This window comes from Anguilla rostrata, chromosome 15 (assembly GCF_018555375.3).
Source record: "Anguilla rostrata isolate EN2019 chromosome 15, ASM1855537v3, whole genome shotgun sequence".
NCBI lineage: Eukaryota > Metazoa > Chordata > Actinopteri > Anguilliformes > Anguillidae > Anguilla > Anguilla rostrata.
The window spans coordinates 17,888,876-17,916,639 of record NC_057947.1 but is presented as its reverse complement, the minus strand read 5'-3'; the positions used below and the strand labels follow the sequence as shown (position 1 = coordinate 17,916,639).

Genomic DNA, 27,764 nt, shown 5'->3' with positions numbered 1-27,764 from the left:
AGGCCCTGCAGAGTAATCTGAAGTTTTCCCTCCTGCCGAAGAGGCTGATAATCTGTAAGCGTTTAGCTCAGTGTCTGCACCCGGCCCTGCCCAGCGGGGTGCACCTCAAGGCCCTGGAGACCTATGAGGTCATCTTCAAGATCATCGGAACCAAATGGCTCGCCAAGGATCTCTTCATATACAGGTAAGTACTTTTAACTGAGGATCTGCAAAATGCTGTCTATAAACAATTTTCATTACTGGAAAGCTAATAAGATATTACTTATTATTGACGAACAGTGGAAATTGTGTGAAAAAGTGAATGTTTCCAGTGAGAGCCCAGTATTGTTTAATATGCATATGGCTGCTGTAGTGGTGCCCTTCTCTCTGTGCTGATGTGCCACGCTGTGCCCCCTGCCCGCAGCTCGGGGCTGTTCCCGCTCCTGGGTCACGCCGCCATGGCGGTGCGGCCGTCGCTGCTGAAGCTGTACGAGCGCTACTTCCTGCCCCTGCAGCGCTCCCTGCTGCCCAGCCTGCAGGCCTTCGTCATGGGGCTGCTGCCCGGCCTGGAGGAGGGCCTGGAGGTCTATGACAGGTACAAACATCATGGAGTAACAAACACGGCCCCAGCACTCTCTGCACCAGCACACAGCACTAAAAAGCATCGCCAACTATCAAGGATTTGCCAGGAAACTGAATACGGTTAATTTAATCCAGAATTATTAAAGAATGCATGTTATGATAAAACACATTTGCCATTCAGGTCTCTTATTTTGATTAAGCCTGTTCAGTCCTGTGCATTGACGCAAACAGAAAATCCTGAATGTATTTCAGCTGTGAGTATCTGACTAGTTAATGAATGAGTCATGTTACAATTCAAGCTAAGTAGAGTTGAGTGCCAGCGTGCCACTCTCACCCTCTCAAGCTCCGGAATGCAGCACTGTTAGCCAAGTCAAAACTATCTAGCTAGGGAAGCATGGAAAAGATGCAAAAGCAGCAAAGATGCCCCCCAAAAATAAATCTTTCTCTCTTTCAAGCAACTTCAACACTATTAGTGCTAACATATAGCACTAACACAGCACTAAAGCCCACAGAGCAACGCACAGGGCCAAGGCACTCTTCTACCTTAGTGCTTGAACGCGCAGTGTTAACACACACACACACGGCGCTAACACAAGGCATTAAGGCACACAGTGCTAAACAAGCATCCAGGCTCAGTGCTAACACCCAGCGCTAAAAAATACAATGCTAAAACACACACTGCTAAAACACATAGCACTAACACAGCATTAAAGGCAGGGTTGCCTTTGGTCAGCTGGCTGGAGTGAGATTTTAAATTTGAGCTTCAGAAACAGCTGAGTTGATATGGGCCCTATGTGGATGTAAATACCATCAAATTAAAGCTGACAGTCTACACTTTAACCTCATAGTAATGGTTTCATTTCAATTGCTGGAACATAGTGCCAAAACAGCAAAAAATGTGTCACTATCCAAATTCTTACAGACTGCAGTGTTTTTTGTCTTTCCTTGAAAGCAACAACCTTATTTTACTGCCAAGCAGCATCTATTGCTGAACTAAAAAAAAAAAAAGAAAACATCTTTGATAACAAAACGTTAACATTTTCTCAGCGCTGACCCACCCAGTTCCAACACACTGAAGCTCATAGCTCTCAGACGGTGCTAAAGCACACACTGTGCAGAATACAGCAAATAGCTCCAAAACACACAAGAATAAAGCAAATATCAGCCTGCGGCACAGGGCTGCACACAGAAACAGAGACTGCATTGACTGCGTACTGGAAAATATGTAGCGCTAATGTAGCATTTATGATGAATTCCACAGTGCTAAGCACTCTGTATGGACATCCTATGTGCTGCATTCTTGCGCAGAGCACAATTCTATGCTCTGACTCCTCTCTGTGTACCAGCCTAATTGCCTTCCACATTTTTTGTATTGCATTCTGCCCAATGGGTCTCATTTACAGTTTCAGCTCGCAGTGAGCGAACAGTTAGCAGGAAGGACTGTGGATCACAAGGTCTGTTTGGTAATCTGTGATGCATGGCTGCTCCTGTTTTAACACCTGCCTCCCCCCCCACACCTAGAACTGACGCTCTGATGGTGAAGCTGTCCCTGCTGGTGGGGCAGCACCTCTTCTATAGTGCCCTTTGGAGCAGCATACTGATCAGCCCCCTGCTTCGCCTCCCCGCCACCTCCTTCATCGTCCTCCACTTCGACCGCATGGGCTCCGGCCATGAGCAGCGGTACATGCTGGGGTCCAACCACATGCTGGCGGTGAGTGTGTGCATGTGTGTGTGTGTGTGTATGCGCATGTGTATGCATGTGTGTGCATCAGTGTCTGGTCCATTCATGAACTGAACTGAGAATGTATGGTAAATTCCAATTCTGTTCCATGTAGGTTTTTTTAGTGTGAAATTTCTCTTGGTTAAATTTAAAAAATATATAAACAAATGGCAGAGCACGAGAGAGAGATTCTGTATCAGAGTGTTCTCATGCTTACGTGTCTGTTCCTTTCTAACTGTCAACTTTTATGAACGTGAAAGAACGTTGTTCCATGGCATACTTGTCTGAACCACGTTGTGAACATGTCTTTCCAACAATGACTGAATGACTCTGATTGTGGTTCCAGGGAAGTGTGACCACAGCGTAAACAATCACTTATCTGTGACTGATAATCTCTGACTGTGTCCCTGTCTCTGAATGTCTGTTTCAATCTGTCCATCTTTGTCTCTGTTTGCCTTTGTGTGTCTGTACACATGTCTGTGTCTCTGTTTGTCTCTGTGTATCTGTACACGTGTCTGTGTCTCTGTCTCTATGTGTCTGTACACGTGTCTGTGTCTCTGTCTCTATGTATCTACACATGTCTGTGTCTCTGTCTCTGTCTCTGTGTGTTTGTACACGTGTCTGTGTCTGTGTCTCTATGTGTCTGTACACGTGTCTGTGTCTCTGTCTCTATGTGTCTGTACACATGTCTGTGTCTCTGTCTGTACACGTGTCTGTGTCTCTGTCTCTATGTGTCTGTACACATGTCTGTGTCTCTCTGTGCCTGTACACGTATCTGTGTCTCTGTCTCTATGTGTCTGTATACGTGTCTGTGTCTCTGTCTCTGTGTGTCTGTACACGTGTCTGTGTCTCTGTCTCTGTGTGTCTGTACACGTGTCTGTGTCTCTGTCTCTATGTGTCTGTACATGTGTCTGTGTCTCTGTCTTTATGTGTATGTACACGTGTCTGTTTCAGATGCAGGCCATTTATCTGGCTCTGCAGGATGCTAACGTGCTGGTGCAGAGGAACACATTGGAGATCCTGCTCTTCTTCTTCCCTCTCTCCTCCTGTCAGGTAAGTTGTTTTCTTCTTCTTTCTGGTTTATCATTGGCCAACCACCTCCATCACTGCTGTGCTTTTTTTTGCCAGTGCATCCTTCAGTGGTGTTTTTCCGCATTGTTCTTCTCAGGATCCAGCCGAGGCCTGCGTTCCCATTACTCAGGATGACGTGGTCAGCATCATGTCTGCTGCTTCCCTCACCCTGCTGAGGAGAGACCTGTCACTCAACAGGAGGATGTATGCTTGGCTCCTGGGTACAGTGCTCCTCAATACTCTACCGCAGACATTCTATGGCCACCATAAAATAAAGGTTATGAAGGAGGGTTTGCTAGTGATGTTTTGTCCCAGCTGTGCTATGTGTGACACTTTGCCTCAGGTATTTGTGTGTGATGCTGTGTTTCATGTGTGCTGTGTGTGACGCTGTGTTTCAGGTGCGCTATATGTGATGTGTGTTTCAGGTATGCTGTGTGTGACGCTGTGTTTCAGGTGTGCTGTGTGTGAAACAGTGCCTCAGGTGTGTTATATGTGATGTGTGTTTCAGGTGTGCTAATGATAGAGTGATGCTGTATTTCAGGTACAGACTGCAAGGGGGGCATGGTAGCCCCAGACCCCAACATATCCACCACACTGGAGTGCCACGGCACCTTCTACTTTGATAAATACTCCAGAGACTTACTAATACAGGTGATTCTGTCCCCTGGCCTTATCCACACCATACAGTTCAAAGCTAACACTGCAGCTCACTTGTCCAATTGACTGTGTGTTCTATTGTGTCTTTGTGGGTAGTGGAACCTTAAGGTAAATGTTCCTAGCTTGTACATTTATCTAGTTTCTTGGATGCCCCTTGAATGTTATCTTTTTAAACTTGCAAGAATGACTTGGAAAAGTTCATCAGTTCATGACTGAATGATAATAATCAGGGAATGTTGGTAATAATCATGTAACACGTCTGGAACAGTTTTCTGTGATTTAGACAGAACTGGGTCAGTACAATAAAATAATATATGACTGGAACATTCTCATCATAACTTTCTAAGTGTAAATGAATTTAGAAAACATGCAAATGTATTCACTAGTCTCATCAGTGGCCATTGGCTGTGGTTGTGGGCTGATAAACAGGCTCTGATAAACATCCTGGAGCAGAAGAAGACATTCACAGATGCAGAGAATGTGCTGGAATACCTCAGACCCCTTAGGATCATCATCATCCTGCTGGAAAAACCAGAGATAGGTGATGCAGCTGCGCATATACCTGCACATATACCATTACACACACCTGCACATACACCTGCATGTACACTCAGAGGTGATACACTTGTACTTACACATCATAGATGGCATTCCCTTGTGCATAATAAAAAAAAGCAGCTTTCATTCTCTCGGATGGCTGTCTTTTTGAACATGTGTCCTTGAATGTACAGCAAGAAGCAGCTTGTGTGTATCAGTGAAAGATAATGTGATTGGAGTGTGTTATGAATGTGTGTAAGCTCTGTAATGTGGTTGCGTGTGCTCTCTTGGCTGCTCAGGTACTCAGGTAGCAGGTGAGCTGATGTTGGAGGTGATCAGGGCGCTGTACAGGTGCTGCAGAGGGCCAATCACTGGGGGCCAGGGTACCAGGTGACCAAACACATTCACTCCTGTTTGAGTGCAGCTCCACAGCCTGTTAATACGTGAGGGAAATAAAGACTAAAGCTGTCATATAACACACACAGTATAATACTCACTAACACATCCATACCTGTGCAAGTAAGGTGATCGGTATCAAATTGCTGGAGTTCTCTGCCAGGTAACTGTACGGCAACCTGTGCAGGTATCAGGCTAAAACTGTAGTTTTTAATAAGTCACAGTGGTGTTAGTGATGAGGAACCAGCAGATCCGCTGCTGGTGGGTTCTGTCCCCAGAACATGGCTTTCCTTGTGTCCTCAGAGAGAACAGGAACATGGCCGAGCTCCTGAAGACCATGAACGTGCTGATCAGCTCCCTGGGCACCGAGTACCTGTGGGACTACATGAGTGGGCAATTTCACTCCTGTCTCAGGTCAGACTGCCACCCCACAGCTCTTGTCGTGCTTTCCAGATGAAAAGTTCTTCAATCTTTGTGCAGAATTTCTTTATTCTCAACCGGTGATCACAAAGCCGAGACCTTTCTGCAGAAAGCTCTGCCATCATACCTGAGTCTGTGCTGATATAGGTTTCCATGTGATTAATCTGTTCTGATGTAAGTATGGTTGTGTGATTGATCTGTTCTGATGTAGGTATGGTTGTGTGATTGATCTGTTCTGATGTAGGTATGGTTGTGTGATTGATCTGTGCTGATGTAAATGTGGTTGTGTGATTGATCTGTGCTGATGTGGGTGTGTTTCTGTGATTGATCTGTGCTGATGTGGGTGTGTTTCTGTGTTTGAACTGTGCTGATATGGGTGTGTTTCTGTGATTGATCTGTTCTGATGTGGGTGTGTTTGTGGTTGACAGCATGGGTAACTCAGGAGACCCATCAGCCTCTGCACACACAGACAGGAGGTCTCCACCCCCCAGGGCTCCCCCCTCCCTCTCTGAGCTCTCTGAGCTCATTACCTTCCTGCTGGATGTCATCCCCCTGGTCAGTACTGGAATTGCACTCGTTACATCCATCACGTTCTTGTTTTTTCTCTGCACCGTGAACTGGGAATAGCGGTGACAGGTCATGTCACAAAGTGCCTGAGAGCATACTATTTTTATCAGCTTTATGAGTGTAGTACTATAAAGCACACCCCTTTTTTATTTTGTTGGATTTGCTGTGCTGTCCCTCGTTCAAAGTGCTTTCTTTTAGGAGAGAATTCTGAAACATGTTTATATATTTGTGTTTCTGCTGCTGGTCACAACTTCACATTATATAATTGGCCTCCCACTGTGACTAAAAGCTATACTCTGACTGGGCACTCTGTGACTTTGTAGGAGCTGTACTCTGAAATCCAGACCCACTACCTGCCTCAGATGCTGGTCAGAATGCTGCGTGCCCTGCAGGGTCACATGACCACCCTGAGCCTATCAGAACTGACCCAGGGCCTGAACGCCTGCTTGAAGGTGCTGACCAGGATCCAGACACCTGCAGGCTGCTCAGGGAAGACCAAAGAGCCACAAACCCTGGGGGAGAAAGGGAGCCAGGCCCAGGTCAGGAGACTCAGGCATGCACACACACACACACATACACACACACACACATGCACGCATACACACACACACACACGCTCACACAAACACGCACACACACACACATACATAAGCACACACAAACACACGCACACATAATAATAAAATGTACTGAAAGGGCTTAATTTGCTCTGAGACAGTATCATTAGCTGTGAGGTAAAAGCCCTCCCTCTTTAACACAGGGTGGGATGGAGGCGCAGGAAAAGGAAGAGGAAGAGGAGGAGGAAGAGGAAGAAGACCAGACTGCTGAGGAGGGGCTGGAGACAACAGAGCTGACAGGAGAGCAAGAGCAGAAAGAGCAGGAAAAACAGGAAGAGGAGCGGGAGGAGGAGCAGGAGGTGAACAGCAGATGCTCAGCACTAACTCCGCCCCCGCAGGCTGACTACAGTGCGACAGACCTAGTGGCCCCACCCTCAGAGTCGACCCCGGGCAATCCGGAGGAGGGGCTTGAGTCATGCCCAAAGAGGGAGGATGTGTGGAGGCGGGGCGGCAGCATGGAGAACATGGCCAAATGTGTGGAGGACATCCTGGCCTCCTTCATAGCCAGGTACTGGCCACAACATTCTAGAACATTCCCATAAAAGTCTCAGAACATTCCCTGTGAGTTTTGGTAAACACTCCCACCACATAAATTTTTCCAGTTTCCTTCATGTCCCTTGAATATTATTTTAAATTCACAAAGAACACTGAATACTGAATGTTATTCAGCTTTGTTATTCCACTAACAAAATTATTAGGATCTGTGGATGCTTGTTCTTGCCATTTTATCAGGAAAGATCATTTGGAAATGTCTTAAGTAGGGATGGGTATGAGTAATGGATTGATCGATTACTCGTTGGATACGTACCTACTCGATTTTTTTTCTCATATGGCTATGCATGTGCAACTATGTGTTGGAACCATTTATTAATTTAAAGTACAGTATGTAAAAAAGAAGATGCATATTAAAGTAGAAGATATGTCTTTAATGTGAACAGAATAATGCAAATATAATTTTGAAATTGCCCTAGGAGAATTTACTACCTCATTCAACTGTAAGGAAAGCATGCCTTTCAAAATATGTGATTCCATTCCCATTTAAATGTTATCTAAAGCCGCGTTTCCACCAAAATTACCCGGAACTTTCAGTCCCAGGAACTGCTTTACCAGGAACTAAAAGGTTCCTTCAGCCAATGGCTGTCTGCGTTTCCACCGGGGTCTAAAGTCCCGCGAAGATTAGGCAAATTAGCCCACTGACGTATGGAAAAGCGACGTTGTCGTCGGTCCATCTGTCATATGATTTCTTCTGTAACCCCATACTACCACCGAAGTAGCCTACATTATTTTCTAATAACCGGGACAGCCCGGAGGGGTTTATTCCACTTATATAGAACGGGTTACCAACAATGACTATATATGGTTACTTTTGTATTTATTGATTTTTATCGATTTAATCACATGGAATTGAAATATTCTTCTGCAGCCGTTTGGGCATATTTTACCGTTGTCAAGCAAAACTGTCGTTGGTAGTTGAACTTGGACCGTTATGCAACAAATAGGATATAACAGACCAATAGTCAGATTGTAACTGTTTTATATATCCTCTCAAACACATTCATATGTTTTTATGCGAACATGCTTTCATGTCTTGACATCCGAAGCGGCAGAATGCATTCACATTTCCAATATAACTGGCAACAACAGCAGAAAACATTCACACGTTGTAAACAATTTGCTGTTTGATTACTTTCTCATCGTCAATTCTATATAGGCTAATCGCAAAATGACAAGAATAGAACGAAAACTCGGACTTGCGTGAAAATTTAAATTAGTAGTGGTACAGCCACCGTTTGTTTTCCTTCGGAGTTACTGCTAGCCGAGCAGCGAAGTGTGCCCTCCAGATGCGAACCATGCACCGTAAATTAGTCCATAGTCTTCCTGGTCTTTTTGTGAAATTGAAGAATGGCAGAGTAAAATTACGGCAGTCTGAAAAAGCTAAAGGTACTATTACTAGAATTAACCTGTTATTTTACCATGACAAAAAGTGCGGAAGGTGATTTCCAGTTTGCTTTTACTGTATCACCAATGTGAATTACGCAGAACTACCGCATACCTCACATAACTGTATCAAACGTTTTGAGTCAATTACAACGGGCTAACAAAGAAAATCCGGAAGAAAATATTCAGCAACCGAATTAATCCGTTTGAATATTTTAGTACGTAATATGCTGTCCCAGCACGAATGCTTAGCATTTTAAAAAACGAATACTAAAGCAAGAAAAGAACAGAAGAGCACACGTTATAATTCCAAGACGTTGGCAGGCTATAACCAAAACTAGGCTACTGCGCCGCATAACATACAAGTTTGATTTGAAGTTATTATGAAAATAAATCGGGTTGCGCCGGCATATTTTCAAACATGGCGGGTAATGGCGGAAAATAAATACAACACAAATGCTGCGAGTAGGCTACTCGACCAATCAGAAATGTTCAGCGCTGCAAGCTCCACCTAAAAGGTTCCTGTACTTTCGGAAAGTACTACCCCCCGAGCAGGAACGTTTTGGGGGGTAAAACAAAGCCCCCAGAACTAAATTTAGACCCTAGTTCCTGCGGTGGAAACGCACTGAGTTCCTCAAAAGGTTCCTAGTTCCGGGGTATAGTTCCTGCGGTGGAAACGCGGCTTAAGTATTCCAGCAAATATCCCATACCCTATACCACCCAGCAATGTATGCATCTTTCTAGTACCTCAACCAGGTAACCTAATTTTAAAATTCTGTTTGGTTTTAAGTCTGAATTGTCTCACTGCATGTTAGCCGGATAGCAAGCTAGTCAACTACTGAATTATATTCAAAACGGATGCTAAATTATAAGTGCATTCAAGTTCCAAGTATGACACTGTTCCAAGTATGATACCATAACTGCTGATTTGCTAGCTCTTCCAAATTCCCACTTAATTTATCGAGTCAGACTGATGCGTATTAGTTAAGAATGGTGATTGAACTTTTTTTTGCAATTGCTACTTCATATTCAAGTGTACATGGAAAAATAATGCACTCATCCTGGCCAATCAGAATTGAGTATTCAGTCAAGCTGTTGTATATTGGTCTTGTAGGCACGCAACATTTGTGAGTTGAGAATAAAATTCTTTGTATCATATCTGACACTGACTGTGTTTAGTGACACAATAGGCTAAGCATTAAGACTTTATTATGATGAAAAACTTTTTCAAAACCACGAATGGTGCCGTTTGGCCAAGATGCATTCAAAAAATAGAATCTTCCTCATGCTAGGAATCGATTTGGAATCTAGCACATTATACGATCCCTCGATCTGTGAAATAATTGAAAATCACTATGCCTAGTCATACGTTAGCAGCTAAATGATAACGATTATTTCATGGTCCTGTGGAAGTACCCTACTGAGGAATATATAATGAAGAAGTCTCATCTTGATTATCACATTACATACCCTCTGTATTGCTGTCACACAGATATGCTTTCTGTTTGTGCACATTTTTTGTGTTTTTTGTGTGTGTTATGTGAGTGAAATTCTGTAAATGTTCTCACTGTGGTTTTGTGAGAGTGACATTCTGTAGATGTTCTCCAGTTAGTGAGCCTGGTTTGTGTTGTTAAAGGGCTGCTCCAGCACTCTGCTGATCCCCTGCGATTTTATCCCCGTGCAGTATTCTACCTGTTCACTCTTTCTTTCTGCGCCTCCCCGCCAGGCACCTCCTCGATGTGGTGGGGGAGGAGCAGGAACCCGGGGAGGCCGGGGACGCTAAGCCCCCCTTGGGACAGACGGAGAGCCAGGAGCCGCCGCTGAATCCACAGCCCGGGGGCGCTGCCCCTGACAAACAGATGCAGCAGGATGTGGACGGCCCCTCAGGGGACAGGGAGGGATGGGGGGCAGGACGCCTGGACTGGAGGGAGAGGCTCAAGGCCCGAGATGGGGGGAGGATTCCGGAGGCCTGCTGCCGGGCGTTCTCCGTCACGTGTCACCTCCTGCTGGAATGCACCACCTTTCCCCTGTACCTATCAGAGGAGGAGATGGAGGGCCTGTGCGCCTGCGTGTTCCACAGCACAGGTGAGTCTGATGCTGTGTGCACACGTGTGCTTCACGTGCTCCGGCCTCGGCCTGTCAGCTCCCGCCTGATGTTGACATTAGGATGGCTCTGAACTCTGCACTGCCTGGGGTTGCACCAGTGGGGAACACATCCTGTGGCTGTTTGCTGGTTTAACATTGACATTGTCTCTGTTTCAACAGGAAATGTTGAGGACACCCTTCCCCTGTGGCTGATGTCGTTGATGATGTGTTGTCTGTTGAAGGACCACCATATCCAACATGTGGCCATGTCCACCATGCTAGAACTAGTCGACCGCTCTCAGTCCTTACTTCTGGTAATAGAAGACAAGATTCGGCGCTACAAAAGCTCAAAGAATAACCCCTTCAGTGGTCAGCTGCACATGGTCACCGCTCCGCCCCTTAACCCCACCCTTCTTACAGTCATGGCACAGAGCACCGATTTTTACCAGGTACAGAGCTGCATCGCTATTCGCTGCCACTGCAGAGCACACACGCACAGCGCGGCTTGTGTTGTTCAGTGCTTTATTCATATGATGAACTGGTAATGGTGAAATTCTGTTGCATCACTTCCTGTGTGTAGCGTGTGGCCCAGGTGCTGTGGGGGCAGCTGGATACGGAGCAGAGGGAACTGCACGTTCCCACCGTGGAGCTCTTCTATCGCCTGCACTGCCTGGCACCGTCTGCCTCCATCTGCGAGAATATCATCTGCCAGGAACTAATCCACAAAGACAAGGTACAGAGACCAGGGCATATAGCATACGCCAGAGATACTCAAACCCGGCCCTGGAGGCCTGTAGTACTGCTGCTCCTCATTCTTCCCCTCTATTCAGGACTGATTTAAACCTGGGACACATAAACATATACATTTACACTCACACATTGACAGACACATGCACTCAGAAGCACACCCTCACATTCACAGAATCATAGAGCACCCACTCACATACTCGCATTCCCACTCCTCATACAGCACACACTTACGCATACTCTACACAGTCACTGTGTGTGTGTGTGTGTGTGTATGTGTGTGCGTGTGTGTGTGTGTGTGTGTGTGTGTGTATGTGCTTGCCTGTGTGTGTTTTCCCTTAGACTGTTCGTCTGGAAGCCCTCCACAGGTTTTCAGTTTTATGGCATTTGACACGAGAGACCCAGACCAATGTGACCATGTTGCTCAACCGCTCATTTGATAGGTGAGTGTGCTACTCTTCTGATTATAGAAGTTGCTTCTATATCATTGGATCTGCCCTAATCCAATCCTCCACTCTATTCTGTAATGTCAAGATCCCCCCAATCCACAGTGAGCTGTGTTTGAATTCCTTACGTTTGAATCACCTGTGATTGAATCACTCACGTTTGAGTCACCCATGTTTGAGTCACCTGTGACTGAGTCACCTGTGATTCAGTCACCTGTTTTTGAGTCTCTTATGTTTGCTTCTTTCAGATCCTTGTTTGTGGTTCTGGATAACTTGAACAGTCCAGACGGGGCCATCAGTACCGCAGCGCAGAGCTGGCTGATCCGTGTTCTTTCCCTTAACGACGTAATCCGGATCTTAGAACCAGTTCTGCTCCTCCTACTCCACCCCACAACCCAGTGTTCTTCCATCCAATGGGTCAAACAGAACCTAACAGTGGGTGCGTGTGTTTTGTGCTGTAGGTAGCTCATTCTGTGTGTGGGTTTCACTCTGTCTGTTGCTCATTCATACGTCAGGACTAAGTGTAGTTCCTCTCATTAATATCATTAGGTGTATTCCATTAAATGACACACATTTAGCAGGTGATCTTATCCAGAGTAAGTGCATAAGTCCATCTACAGGTTTCTAAGCGAGAAGAGCACAAGTCTCTGGTGCCCTTGAGTCTAATGTATTGAGCACTAGGGCTAAGTGTTAAAAGCCCATAATAATTGCTATGAACTGGTTCAGACAAATATGTGAATATGTTTGGTTTGGGCCTAAAATATAAATGTATACAAATGTAAACTTTCCTTTCAGACAATCTGCAGCAGCTCAGCTGTAGACAGTGGGAATTCTCTGGGGATTTTGGGAGGTCAGCTGAAGCCATGGCAACTGACGGCCAATCAGAAGAGAGCCCACTGAGCCATGTGACGCCTGTGGAGCGTGCAGCGCTGTGGGCTGAGATGGAGAGTGCTCCTGGGACCGCCAAGATGGTGACGGAGTCCGCTGAAGAGGACAGGTTCATGGGAAAGGGGGAAGAGGCGGAGGGAGAGGAGCAGAGAGAGGAGGAGAAAGAGGAGATGAGACAGGAACGGGATCAGGAGGTGGAGGAGGAGAGAGAGAGCAGGGAGCACTCAGAACTGGCAGAGTCCTATAGCAGCTCAGACTCACTCTCCCCTGTGCAGCCGCTGGACTGTGATAGCAGTGGGGATGAGACCCCGTCCATCGACCTGCGAAGGGTGGACTCTGCCCCCACCCTTGGGTCCGAGGACGAGGACCTGGAGCAGGAGGCCATGGCGCACCTGCGCCTCCTCAAGCAGGAGAAGGAGAAGCGGGAGGCGCTGGAGTCATTGTTCAGACATACGCTGCTGTACCTGCAACCGCATGACTCGGCCCCCGTGTGCCACGCCCTATCCGTGGTGGAGATGCTCCTGCGCTCCTGCCCTGCCCCCTTCATTCAGGCCCTGTGCTCCACCTACATCCACCCTGACTCCGCCCACCACCGCCTCATATGCAACCTGACACAGCGCCACCTTCAGGCACAGGAGGGGCACAGCTTCTATGCCCCTCTGCTGATCCCGCCCGTCCGGCCCCGCCCCATCCTGCTAGTAGAGCTGCTCACCTGCCTGTGCCTGCAGTTCCTCCGTTCCTTTTACCCCTGCTACCTGCATGTGGACCCGGCCCAGCTCTCCCTCAACCGGGACCTGCAGGTGAAAAGTGCTGAGGTACTGGCCCTGCTCATGGGCCAGCTGGTGGGTGTGACCGGGAGGCAGGATGTAGGCGGAGCTGGGAGGCGGGACATAGGGATGAGGGAGCTGGTGTGGAGGCTGCTCTCGGGGTGCAAGGTTCAGCGGCATGCCTTGCTGGCGCTGTGCGCCTCCATGCACATCACCCAGAGGCCCGGGGGGGCGGGCCCGCGCAGGGAGGGACTGCTGGAGGAGGACGGCGGGGTCTCGGAAGAGAACCTGATCAACCTGGGCGGGGGCCAGGCGTGGAGCGAGCAGGCCCTGCAGGTGGAGCTGCTGAAGCTGCTGCAGGTGCTGATGGTGCTGGAAAAGCAGGTGTGGATGGGTGGGGCAGGGGGCGGGGCCCCGGGGGGGCAGGTGTGTGTGTCCCCGCTGGGCTGGGAGTGGCAGGAGGCGGTGCTGTTCCAGCAGTCCGCGCGCTCGCTGCAGTATGTGCAGACACGCCCCCTTCCCGCCCAGGCTATGCTTGTGTCTGCCGCCGCCCGTGCCCTGCAGCCTTGCTACGGTTACACCCTGCACGCCCACTGGGTGGCGCTCATCTCTGCCTCCCTGCCGTACCTGGGCTCCTCGCTGGCTGCTATCTCTGCACCCTTCACTGCCCAGGTCTGCAGGAACCTGGACGAGCTGGTCCAACAGCACCGGTGTCCACCTGAGCCTGTCAGGTATACAGCCACTCATTACACTAATGAAGCACTGTATAAATGTGGGTTTTCAATTCACAATATTTTATTCTCTGGCTAAAGTTAAATGAATAGATATGTAGGTAACAATAAGATCAGATACTCACTCCCTCTGTACACTGCAACCTCTGCTCCGGGGTTTTAATTAACTGTCTGTTCATTGGTGGAAATTTATAGGCTAGTGTTCAGATATGGATAGTACTGTACGAATCCCCTCAGACATATCAAACAGCGGTCGTATCTGAGTGGTGAAGGAATGCATGTAGTTTTACCCATTGCCCTGGAACAGGATTAATTTAATGATATTTTGGTTATCTGACTCCTAAATAATGTTTTATCCTTTCCTCTGTGTCAACAGTTATACATAGAAGGAGACTGCAAATGTCCACCAGTAGTGTGGCTGTATACAAATTGCTGTCTATCTTGGTAGATGCGGACGTGCCTCTGGCTTGTGTAGCCTGCATAGATAAAATGGTCATCAATAAAAACACAATAAGAACAAAACAATACATAGAAGATCCTGTTTGCAAGCCTGTCACTCTGGGTTAGCCTTTGTAGCTGCCCTAGATTTTAAGATTTTTAGTCAGTTCCCACTATACCGCTCCACCAAAGACACCAGCTTGTTCCCCATGACATTGGCTTTCAAACAATACCAAACATGATTACACTATATTATGAAGAACTTAAGGTTTACATAATGCTGATCCAGTAGGATATTATGCAGCTGATCACTGTCAAACCAAACTGACTCCCAGTCAGCACAGTAAACAGTCTATTTTATTTTGGGGGTGTGTTAAGGGGCACTTCTGTAAACCACTCTACAGTATGCACTTTAAGTACATGACTAATTCATTGTTCATATGGATTAATCTGTATTGTTGGATGTGAACACTGACAGTCTACAGACAGTGTGTTTCTATCCATGTATTGCTGTACGATGTCAGAGAATAACCCCATGCAATCATAATATACCTGTAGGAATAGGGTGATTATGGTTGGTTTGTCTGTACTGTTAGCAGATGTAGTTTGAAGAAGGAGAACATGGCCCCTGATTACCCTCTGACCCTGCTGGATGGCCTGACCAACATCACTCACTACTGCCTCCTGCTGCATACCAAGAAGGTGAGTCACACTCTAGACCAGACACCATTACCATGACATCACCACAAAGTTACATCTTCAGCATTACATCACCTACTGGATCAGCAAGATTCATTGTGCTAGCCAGCACATAGCTCCAATGGCAATGGGATTTACTGCAGCATTCAGAAAGACACCTGCATGTTCTTTAAAGTTTGATGCTGGTAAAAATAAACTCAAAGAAGTTTAATGACATGAATATTCATTAAGAAAGACACCTAATGTTTATAACAGAAGACAGGAAGGTTTTTTACAGCTGGCGAAGTGGCAGCACAGCATGGAGCTGTCTACTAGTCAGGGGGGAGGGCTGGCTGGTAGGATGTGGAGCACAGCATGAATGTGAGGTGCTTGTTTAAAGGGCCTACTTCCATATTTCATAGACGTGGGGCTTAACTCTGACCCTTTCTCTCGTCTCCTCAGTCTCTCGCGATGCCCTACCTGGCAGATTTCCAGGATGCTCGCGAAGCTCTGCTGAACGAGCTGCCGCGGATGCTGGTCACCATGGTGATGCTGTGGGGAGTGGTCCAGAAGGAGGAGACGCAGAGGAGTACCCTGAACTCAGATGGCACCCTCAGCTGCAGCAGGACCTCCCCCACTTCTGTCTACTTTAGGAGCATCAAGGTCACTCAGGGCAGAACAGGGCTGATAGGCTGATGGCCTGATAGGGTGCTGATGTGGATGGTGCTTGTAGGATGAAGGTGGTGATGGGGTTTGGTGGCGCTGATGGCATTGACGGTGCTGATCTGATGGTGTTGATTGGGCTGTTGGTGCTTGTGGTATTGATGGCGCTGATAATGTTGGTGGCATTGATGGTGCTGATAGATTAATGGCATTGATGGTGTTCATAGGTTGATGGTGCTTATAGGTGGAATTGGTGGTACTGATGGTGTGATATTTTGTTAGGTCTGATGGGTTGATGGTGTTGAAGGTGCTGATAGCGTGTTTTTGATAGCATTGTTTCATGTCAGGAAAGCCTCACTAAGTGGCTCATTAAACTTACTGGCAGAGAGAGCTGTCAGATCTGCACTCCTCATTGTTTCTCAGTTAAGGTGAAGATAAAGTTAATAATAAAAAGCATATCACCCCCTTTTGGTGATGAAGGAGGTGTTCTCAAACATTTGGCTGCCTCACCTTAACTGTAACACATGAAGTGTTGATGCTTTATGAATATATTTACAGGTAGTGAATTATTTTAGTCCTCACAGCTCTGCTTTAACACAAAGGGCTGAACTAAGAGCCCAGCACGTGGGTGAGGTGTGTGGCAGAGTTCACAGGGAGGTCGACTCTAGAGCCATGCCTCCCTACACAGGGCGAGGGCTCGATCCCCGTCATGACACCCTCTCAGCTGTGCCCCCCCACCCCCCATCTGCTACCCTCAGGGCTTTCTACCTGACTGAATAAAGCAGGAAGCAGGCCTGAGTTAAACTGATGTGTTTTTGGTGCAGATCCTGAGGCAGAAAGTTCTGGAGTTCCTGAACCCTCTCGTGGCGCAGTTTGGGGTTCAGGTCATGGCATCGGTGGGTGCTGTGTGGGGCGAACTGAGAAGCTGGGGGGGCCACAACCAAAACAAGGTGACTCCAAACTCTGTTTTTTACCCTTCAAAACACTTACATACAGGTGCTCAGTTATTGTACTACTTTTCATTTGCACTACCTTTTCTATTGCATTACCACTTCATTTAAAAAGACAGCCTTCCAGCTTATAGCTGTTCTCATGGAGCAAGATGCGCTACCATCTCTCTCCAGCAGAGATCCCACTCATTCTAAATCCCTAGAACCCATCAATCTTTCATACAGCAGCATGGCAGTGTATTTCAATGCACTGAAGTATGTTATCCATGCTTGTTGCAGATTTTGCCAGTTGCCAATGAGTTCCATGTGACTGTAGTGGAGCTGATTAAGTCTCTGAGCATGCTCAGTACGAACACCATTCTGCAGCTGGTCAAAGAGGTGCTCAGAACTAAACCCTACCAGACCAAAGGAGACCAGGTAAACCCTGATTCATCCGTACACCTGCTAATTACACACACACACACATACACACAAACACAGAGACACACACACACACACCTCAGCATCAGGTACCCTGCACACTACACACACACACACAAACACATACACACACAGAACTGCAGTGTGTAAAGAAGTGACAGCTGGCTAGATCTACTGTGACAGGCCTATTAATCTATATTCTCCAGATATGATGGAGGATGTTGCCAGAATGTGCCAGTCATATAAATATGATTATGATTTAACTGGGAGAAGAGACACATTGAGTATAGGAAGATGTTAATAAAATTACACTGAAAATAAACGAATGATGGAAATTGTCCATGAAGCGGAAACACCACCATAAAAAAGGATTTTCTTTCACTATCCTGAATGAGTCTACTTCCTCCACTCCTGCAGAACTTCCTCCAGGCCCTTCCCATGCTGCATTTCACCTACACCTTCATCCAGGGGTAAGACGCACTCACCTTGATAATGGTGACTGTGATGATGATAATGATGGTGGTGGCTATGCTGATGATGATGATGATGGTGGTGATTGTGATGGTGATGGTGATAGTGATAACTAATGTTCATTCGATCTGCATTTAGACAGATTATTTGTTGTTTCTCAGTGTTCCTGCGGAGTCCCTCCAGGATAGCATCTGTCCCCTTCTAAGCCTCCTGAAGGAGTCTGTGCAGCTGAGCCTGCCCCCCCTGGGGTATTTCCTCCTGCTGGGGTGAGCCAAGACCCACAAAGCTTTATCCAGTAATTCTGCATGAAGCAGGATCACAAATCATAATGTGTTATCCATTATTGCTGCATGAAACAGGATCACAAATCACAATGTGTTATCCATTATTGCTGCATGAAGCAGGATCACAAATCACAATGTGTTATCCATTTATACTGCCTGAGTCAAGATCCACTGTACTATGGATTGATACTACCCAAGTCCACGACCAACATGAATACAAGATACAGCAGCAAATTATCCATATTCTCATAGGCTAATCAGGCTCAGCTTCTACTGCATGGATGGATTTAAACAGCGATTTTGCATGTATTTAGCGAATAACATCCTCTGTTTTTATCTTTATTGTTTAACTATTTCTTTTTTCACCACAGGATCCTCAATGACTTTGTAAACAGGTCTCCCAATCTGGACAACAAGAAGGACAGCAGAGATGTGCAGGTAGGATTTACAGTCTGTGAGGAGTGAGGTTCCCAGTCGCCGGCTCCCAGTAAACAAAGGCCTCATGGCCTGAGGCCTGTGGGCACCATGTGGCCAGCAGGAGATGCACTGAAGGGCAAGTTTGGCTCCTGGAAAGCAGCAGCTCTCCAGGAGCCTTTTGCCGGCACATCGCAGTTGGCAAGCATGTGTCTGAGTGTGTATTGGCAGCGCCTGAGCGTATCCATGGTAACCCAATGCAGGAGGTGACGCAGCGGGTTCTGGAGGTTGTGGGTGGGGTAGCGGGATCCTCCCTGCAGCAGACCAGCTGGCTCAGCCGCACCCTGGAGGTCCGAGCCCAACCGCAAAACCTGGAACACACCCACCTTTACGGTAAGCGTGGAACCACAGCCATGCCCATGCCACTGCAGGCTGAGAGCGGAGAGAGAGATCTGCTGGGGAGTGATTCTCGAGTTTTTAAGTAATGCCTCCCGTTCACAGACTCTGAGACTCTGGCAGAAGCCACAGCATCATTCTACAGCATCCAGGCTCTTGCCCTGCTGGCTGAGGTAGGAGCACCATTACCAAAGCTAACTCCTAACTCTGAACCCCTAAAACCTTAACACCTATCCCACACCCCTAAACACTAATCCCTCATTATTTAACCTTACACTGTCAGACAAGAAAGGATTAAGTAAAAACGTGTTTATCTTCTGAATCCAGTGGTTCCAACAGGCAAGGGGTCCGGCTCATTTATAACAAGGATTGGTCTACCTAAAAGCTGACCATGTACTTATTCATTGAAGTGAACTTATGTTGGCAGCAACAAACTCTGCAGGAGGTGGGACCCATAAACCGTCTGCCTAGATTAGGGTATCAGTGGACTTTAAATTACCCCAATAACATTTGCTTTGATGTTTGTGGAGGGGAGGGCAGGCCACATTCCTAGAAGCAATAAAATATTGTATCCAATTCACTGTTTCTCTCTCTAAGGCCATAATCTAAACACTAGATATCTGACAACACTATCCTTCAAATCTAACCCTTAGCCCCTGACCTGCAACCTAAACTCCTAACCCTAACCCTTATCCCCTAATCATCAGCCCAAACTCAAGACTATAAAGGTGAGGTAATGGTTGCTATGGTATCCAGGTGCTGGCTCCTCTCTTGGATGTGGTGTTTCGCAGTGATGAGAAGGAGAAAGCCCTTCCACTCATCTCCCGCCTCCTGGACTACGTATTTCCATACTTGAAGAACCACAGGTAGCTGCTTTTCCACATCACCTGGACACAGTGCACCTTGATTAACATAATTTCTCTTTACTTTACTAATCATATAATCACAAATCAGAAGAACCTTCATGCATTTTTACAATAAAGCTATTTTCAGCAGTATTTGGTGGTTTTTATAAATAGGACCCTCCCTCAGGCTCTGATTTTTGACCTCCCTGTAGGGTCAAGGGTATCAATCCAGGGCTTAACCTTTTGCATGGAATGTTGGGCAAAACATTAGCTGACTCTTGTTAAAATGTGCCTCTGTGATTAACTGGTTTGCAGACAGTAGAAGGTAGTGGGTGGAGTCTCACAAATTCTCATTTAATTTCTGCAGGACATTCAGGTTACAGACTTCAGTCTGTGCATTAGCATGGCAGTGCTCACACTGTTCCTCTGAGTGGGAGACTGATTAGAGTACTGTGTGTTAACCATCATGTATTATTTAATTACATAAAAGGCTTAACTATAAAGGCACACAAGTTGTATCATTTGTTGGTGTCAAATCACATTGATGGAGAGTGATGTTGGATTTCCTGCACTGTGGGTTGCCCTGTCTGCCTGTGACTCACGCCGGTTGTCTTGTTCTCCTGCAGTATTTACAATGTGCCCAGTTTCTGCACCAGTGCACGACTGCTACAGGGCCTGAGCGAGTACGCTTACACCAAACGCGTCTGGAAGAGGGAAGCCTTCGACCTGTACATGGACCCCCACTTCTTCCGCATGGATCCATCCTGCATTGCACAGTAAGGCCTGCAGGGGGCAGCACATAACACTCCCCATCCTCACATTGGGCCTCATTCCTGAAACATGTGTACGATCACATTTGATCGTAAACTCCGTGTAAGAACGTTCCCAAGAACATTTTGGCATTCATCATTATTTTTTCTCATCTGTATTTGTAATGGCTGTTTACTCATGCTAATCACATGAACAGGATTTGTGCACAGTCAGCATTCATTATCTCATACACCTGGGGTATGCACAAAAACAAAGGTCTGCACATGTCATGAATCCCATGTTGGTTTTTCTCAGGAAGATTTTTAAGAACAAAAGTAAGAGTAATTGAAGAAAGGTTTTGTGAATGAGGCCCTTTCAGAGGTCCCCAGCCCTGGCCCTGGGAGGGTAGTGAGTCACTACCCTGGTCCTGGAGGGCCACAGATCCTGCTGTTTTTTTCCTAAAATAAACTAATTTAGAACTAGGAAACCAGGGGAGGTGGATTCACTATACTATCAGTTGTTTTAGTGGATACATTGAATGCTGAGGAAAACTCAATAAAATACAGCAGAACCTTTGACTCCGGCCCCAGGGCTGCTGGGGTGTCATTCCAGTCATCTGTATCATACAGTCATTCTTGTTTTTGGTATTAGTAGCAGAAATGTTGTTTTATATTGTACAAGAGACAAGGGCAATTTCTCAGGATTTGCAGTCATCAGGTTTAGATTATTATATACCTCTGCTCTTTATATGTTATTTATATACAAACAATCCTTGCAGACACGAGTAGTGTTCTAGCTCAAATAGTCACTTGTAGGTCATCCATTACCTGAGCATGATTGATGATTTTGTTTCCTCTCTCAGTTGGGGATCCATTATTGATCACCTGATGACCTATGAGAAGACCCTGTTCAAGGACCTGGCGAGTGAGTGGAGCTATATGAATGTGTATGTTAGTGTAAAGATGTATGGGGGGCTTTGAGTGTATATGGGGTGAATAAGGTTTTATGGAGGTGTATGAGAGCGTATGCAGATGTAAGGGGGTGTATTGGGTGTATGGGGATGTATTTAGGGTGTATGGGGGTTTGACATTTGTCTGTCCATGTGTCCACATGTCAGACATGCAGAGTAGTGCACTGAAGCTCTCTCCAAACTATGAGCAGAAGGCCATGCTTCTGAAGCGCCAGGCCTTTGCCATGATCAGCGGAGAGTTGGACCAGTACAGTCTCTACCTGCCACTAATCCAAGGTACAAACCAACCTGTCAGTACAGTCTCTACCTGCCACTAATCCAAGGTACAAACCAACCTGTCAGTACAGTCTTTACCTGCCACTAATCCAAGGTACAAACCAACCTGTCAGTACAGTCTCTACCTGCCACTAATACAAGGTACAAACCAACCTGTCAGTACAGTCTCTACCTGACACTATTCCAAGGTACCAACCTGTCAGTTCTGTCTCTACCTGCCACTAATCCAAGGTACCAACCTGTCAGTTCTGTCTCTACCTGACACTAATCCAAGGTACAAACCAACCAGTCAGTACTGTCTCTACCTGCCACTAATACAAGGTACAAACCAACCTGTCAGTACAGTCTCTACCTGACACTATTCCAAGGTACCAACCTGTCAGTTCTGTCTCTACCTGCCACTAATCCAAGGTACCAACCTGTCAGTTCTGTCTCTACCTGACACTAATCCAAGGTACAAACCAACCAGTCAGTACTGTCTCTACCTGCCACTAATCCAAGGTACCAACCAACCCGTCAGTACTGTCTCTACCTGACACTAATCCAAGGTGCCCTTCCTGCTGCCTCTCCCCCTCTCCTTTCCCCTCCCTCGCTCTCTCTCCCTGCAGAGCGTGTGACAGAGAGTTTGCGTGTGGGGCAGGCTCCTTCAGTGATGGCACAGATCTTCCTCCTGTTTCGGGTGCTTTTGCTTCGGATCTGCCCCCAGCACCTCATCTCCCTGTGGCCTGTCATGGTCACTGAACTGGTGAGTATCCCAGCATGCACTCTGTCTCTGCTGCTGTCCATCATTGAATAACAGTGAATAGTCAGGGTTTGAGCTAACTCTGGTAAAGTATGTTGCTCTGCTAGCTGGATTTTACTCTGCTGGAGTATATTTTGTTATTGATGCAACTGCAGGGACTACTAGCAGTTATGCTCTTAAAAATTAAAGTCAAGAAAAAGTCATGTTGGTTTTGGGAAAAATATGACAACTTTTTCCCTATGTGATTGGTCAGATCCATGTGTTTGTTAAACTGGAGAAAACTTTGCTGGAAGGCCAAGAACTTTCAAGGTGAGTGGCAGATTTTGATCTCACTTCTGTTCTGTTCCAACAAAAAAGATTCCTTTTTTTAAAATTATTTTTGTTCTCTATTTCTGTCCTGTTCTCCCCCATATGGAATACTCAACTGTCCACTGCACTGTTTTCTGTCTGTACAACTGTCCACTGCACTGTCTGTAAAGTGGGGTACTGTGCACGTATACGAAAGGTTTATGATATGAGCAGGCCATTCAGTGGTGGAAACAAGCCTTTGGTCCAGCTATCAGTCTCATAACGCCTGTTTTCTTCTCTCCCTGTGGGCAGGAACCCCAGTAAGGGACGAGGAGCACAGGGGACGCAAGAGAGGAACGGACCAGCATTCCTCTTCTCCCGCAGTGAGCTGGAAATGTACCTTTCAGCCTGCAAGTTTCTGGACGCTACACTGTGTTTTCCCCCGGAGAGAATCCCCCTTTTCCAGATGTGAGTGGACGGCTGTCTTCACCCACAGAGCCACACCCTCCTTTTCCCACAGAGCCACACCCTCCTTTTCCCACAGAGCCACACCCTTCTTCACCCACAGAGCCACACCCTCCTTTTCCCACAGAGCCACACCCTCCTTTTCCCACAGAGCCACACCCTCCTTTTCCCACAGAGCCACACCCTTCTTCACCCACAGAGCCACACCCTTCTTTTCCCACAGAGCCACACCCTTCTTCACCCACAGAGCCACACCCTTCCTCCACTGCAGAACTCTTTTCTTACATTGCATGTAAATCTCTTCCAGTCACTGTGTTATCTATGTTAGGCTTTTGTGGGCTTTAGTTGTTGTTTTTATAGGGTTTGGTTGTTTGCACAGCATTACTGCCAACCAACTGTAGCATACAGCTTTGTGTGTGTGTGTGTGTGTGTGTGTGTGTAGAAAGAGCAATATGTATCAATATGTCTTCAAGAATGTTTGCCATTTATATTTATTTTCAGTGATATGAGAATAATGTATTTTCATAATTGAATGACCTGCGGTTTCTGAAGCTGTTTCCCTGCCTGTGCTTGTGTGTGCTTGTGTACATACCTGCAGGTATCGCTGGGCCTTTGTTCCTGAGGTGGATGTGGACAGCTACAGCGGTCCAGAGAATAGCATCATGGAGGGAGAGGAGGAGTGCCAGCCTCATGTGGTCAGGGTGCTGGATGGCCTACGCTGCAGATACAAGGTACTCCCACATATCCTGAATCAAACTGAACATGTCTATTACTGCACACTGCTATATTACTGCACACAGCTATATTACTGCACACAGCTATCATTCTACTGCACACAGCTATATTACTGCACAGAGCTATCATTCTACTGCACACTGCTGTTACTGCACACCTCTATTACTGCACACAGCTATATTACTGCACACAGCTATCATTTTACTACACACTGCTATATTACTGTACACCTCTATTACCGCACACAGCTATATTACTCCACTCAGCTATCACTCCACTGCACACACTTTTCATTCTACTGCACACAGCTATCAACCTAGTACACACACCCACATTATCTGAATCATACTTGACTGATTCATAAGGTTGCCAGTTCCCAGTTGGTGTTGGCATGGTGAGGACCGTGGGGCACATCGCTGGTTTATCTGGTTACACCAGAGCCCAGATTCATTTTGAATTTGCTCACTGCAGTTAAACTGGCCCATTTTTAGATTCCTGTAAAATGATGTACCCTTCATTGGTGTGGCCTTTTTGATGAGTAATTATTTGCAGAACATGTAAATAAATACATTTGAAATGTGTTTAGGTAAGTATTTCTATGAGGGATGTGCATAAGAAAAACATTTTAGGCGGATAATAGGGTCTGTAGTCTTGTGTGTGTGATGTGTGGTTCTGCCTGTCCAGGAACTGAACATCATAGGGGAGCTTACCTGCACAGAACACCTGGGCTTCCCGCTCCTCCCCCAGCGCTCCATCTCCAGCCTCACCCAACTCGAGCCCTTCTTCAGGGCCCTAAGCTGCCCCCCGAAGGGGCCCCAGTCTATGGCCGACTATGTGGCCCCCAACAGCAGTAAGATCCTGAGCAAGCTGGAGGAGATCATCCAGAATGATTTTCTGGAGAACATGGACAGCTAGAACCAGGACCTCTGCAACACTGGAGAATGAAACTGTTCTGTTGGTCTGTGACTGGAATGTGCATTACAGAGCTGCTATTTGAATCTGCTGTTTGTCAATAGTTCACTGCGGTCCATATGCAAGCCTGTCGTAGAGACTTATGGAGTTTTCAGCCTCAAACCAGCCTTAATCTCAAATATCAGCAAGAACAGACCATGTCAGATTTGGGTTTTATGTGAGGGGTGATAATACTGCCTCAAACTCAATAGCTGGCATCATACCTGGCACATTTGGTAGAGATGCTTGAAGTACATGAAGAGAATCTTACTTGAAGGATGTAAAAAATTCCTTGTTCTCTGTTGAGCCAACATATCATTAATAAGGTAAAGTGCAGTTTGCTGAATGTTCCAATCTGCTTTGCTTTCTTCTAGAAGCAGACAAGGTATTCACTGTTGCATCTAAAATTCTTCAGATATAATTTACAGTAACAGATGGTAGGTGACTATAGTCGGATTTTAAAGTTTTTATTTCTTATAGAATTTACATATATTATGTTTTTTCACTGTCTAATTTAATAAACTATGTATTAATATTTTAAGAAAGCTGAAAACATGATAGATAAGTTCATTTGTTGTTTGAATTAAAATCAGTAAATTATTACTTGTAAATTAACTCATTTTCATTTTATTTTATTACCTCTCATAAATAATCTCTTTACTCTGCATATCAAAATGTAATTAAAAGGGGTCCTTAAATCCTTAAGAAAAATGTTTCATTCGTTTATAATAAAATGAATGTTACTGTGGATTGGACTTCTGTGAGAATTCATCCAGGTTCAGCAAAAAATAAAAACAGTAGAGATTGCGGTCATAAACAAACACTAAATTAAGGATAGCAGTCCTTGCCAGTTAAATATAGCAACAATATATGTTGCTAGTAGACAGGCCCATTATGAAATTTATGGAAATTCCAGATGTGGAAAAAAATTAAGTTAAGGCTTGTCCACCAACCTAGGAAGCAGTGGAGTGTGTAATTAACTACTGTCAAATTTATTTCAAGTTTCCCTCTGCATTTAAATGTTTATGACTAAAATAAATGTTTATTTCATAAGCAGGAATATTGTTCAATATCATAATTCATGCTGGAGGCCTCTGGAATGTGTGGGTTTTAGTTAAAATGCAGAGTCCAGTGTACGCATACGACTGTGCTCTCTGGGGAACGTTAAAGCAGTATGGACATTGGACGCATACAGCTACACTCCCCATTAAGGCTCACAGGATCCTGGACTACTAACGTAATGTAATGTTGTCCTCCCCTGATGATGGCCCTTTTATTTTATTTTTTCTCCTCCCTCAGGTGTCAGACAAACAAATGCTCAATTCAGGCATTTAGCACGCGCTCAGGTGCTTCTAAAACAGATAACCCATGCACGGTCAGGCATCAACAGATGCTCGCTCAGGCATCCAGCACGCGCTTAGGTGCTTCTTATAGTGTACACAAACAATTACATAATTGACAGCACTTTTTAATCAGACATCCCCCGATCTCACCAAAATTCAAAACTCACCCAAAACAGGCTTTTTCCAGCAGGCAAACGGTTCCCACATCTCCACCGACGAACGAGGGATAGCTTGATCTAATATTTAATCTCAGACTTTTTTTTTTTTTTTAAAGGCATCTGTTTTTACCCACCAGTGACGTATGCCCTTGAGTGAGAAGAGATTCTCAGGCCAGGCCTGACACTTGATCAGAATAAAATGCCTGGCCTAAAAAATGCTATGTAAAGGAATATATTAGATCAATATATTCCCTCAACATTCTACACGTAGCCGCGCACACTATTGGTTGTATTCTTATCCCTATCCTTCTTTCCACTCACCGAATGAGGGTATCACCACCTCGTAAGTCACAACCTCTCCAACCGGGTCCATCCACCCATAATCCTATGCTCTGAATCTTGTGATTGAGGGTAGCATCTGGTACTGCCAGGTAGCAGTCCAGTAGACAGATTTCATCTCAGCCCAGGCCTCCTGGCTTTCCCTCCACTTCTTAGCCCTGTCCAAGACATGGATCACACCAGATGAGACAGCCAGTCCAGCTGCAGTCTCCTCAGCCTACATGAATTCCCACACCTTCAGACCCATGAGTTTTGGCAGGGGCACCCACATGGACCTTTTGTGTCATATCCCTTTTCTCTTTGTCTCTGCTGTCTTTTGAATTTCATGCTGTCAATGTAACTGTTCTATCTCCACCAAGCCAGCTTGCCTGTGGCCTCCTAGTCCCTGGCTAACTGACTGCATACACACAAGATTGTGCCAATGAGCCAAGCTTCAAGTGACAGAAATTAAATGGAGGAAAACCAGATCCTTGTACAAACTCTCAAACTTCCACACCCTCCTAGTCTCTTACTCTTCTATGCTTGCCTCTGCAAAGCCTTCCTTGACTCTAGAAGCTACTCTTCTAATTATAACCCAGCAAACTGTCCTCCATATTCACCCCCTCAAGGTCAGAGCCATTTTTTCTCCGGCTCATCACCCCCTGCCCTACCTGTCTCTCCACCTGCTAACCCTCCCACATTCCTATACTCCTTCTCAGCCCAATGCCTTATTACCTGTTGTCTTGACCCTCCTCCTTTCCATCCTCCTTTATTCAGTCAATTTCCAGGGACATCATTCCTTTAATCTCTCCTCTCATCAGCTGCTCTCTTTCAACAGATATGGTTCCTGCTCCTCATATGTTGGCCTGTGCAATCCCTATACTGAAAAAACCCTCTCAACAGATGTGCACTTATCAACCTGTCTCACTTCTCTCATTTTTACTTTAAACTCTCAGAAAGATTTTTCATAAATTAGCCATACTTGGAGTTTCGTAGGCAAGTGCAGCTGAAAAAATCACATATAGCATCTACAACCTTTAGGGGTAATTTTGTAAAGTGCA

At 46.0% G+C, this 27,764-nt stretch overlaps 1 protein-coding gene across 1 annotated transcript; it reads left to right on the top strand.

Moving 5' to 3' along the window:
* Positions 1-6: 6 nt before the first annotated feature.
* LOC135240891 (protein dopey-2-like) lies at positions 7-25,632 on the top strand. The gene is made up of 36 exons (XM_064310927.1): positions 7-184; positions 404-574; positions 2,083-2,272; positions 3,236-3,334; positions 3,450-3,573; positions 3,894-4,003; positions 4,439-4,550; positions 4,846-4,936; positions 5,246-5,356; positions 5,791-5,917; positions 6,253-6,468; positions 6,690-7,054; positions 10,211-10,569; positions 10,750-11,018; positions 11,150-11,302; positions 11,659-11,759; positions 12,011-12,201; positions 12,558-14,148; positions 15,183-15,288; positions 15,727-15,927; positions 16,752-16,877; positions 17,157-17,294; positions 17,715-17,767; positions 17,930-18,034; positions 18,424-18,490; positions 18,730-18,859; positions 18,968-19,035; positions 19,619-19,728; positions 20,334-20,483; positions 21,320-21,381; positions 21,575-21,703; positions 22,312-22,448; positions 22,699-22,754; positions 23,046-23,201; positions 23,797-23,929; positions 24,618-25,632. The coding sequence occupies exons 2-36, from the start codon at positions 438-440 to the stop codon at positions 24,846-24,848; spliced, it is 6,504 nt and encodes a 2,167-aa protein (XP_064166997.1). The 5' UTR covers positions 7-184; positions 404-437; the 3' UTR covers positions 24,849-25,632.
* Positions 25,633-27,764: the final 2,132 nt, after the last annotated feature.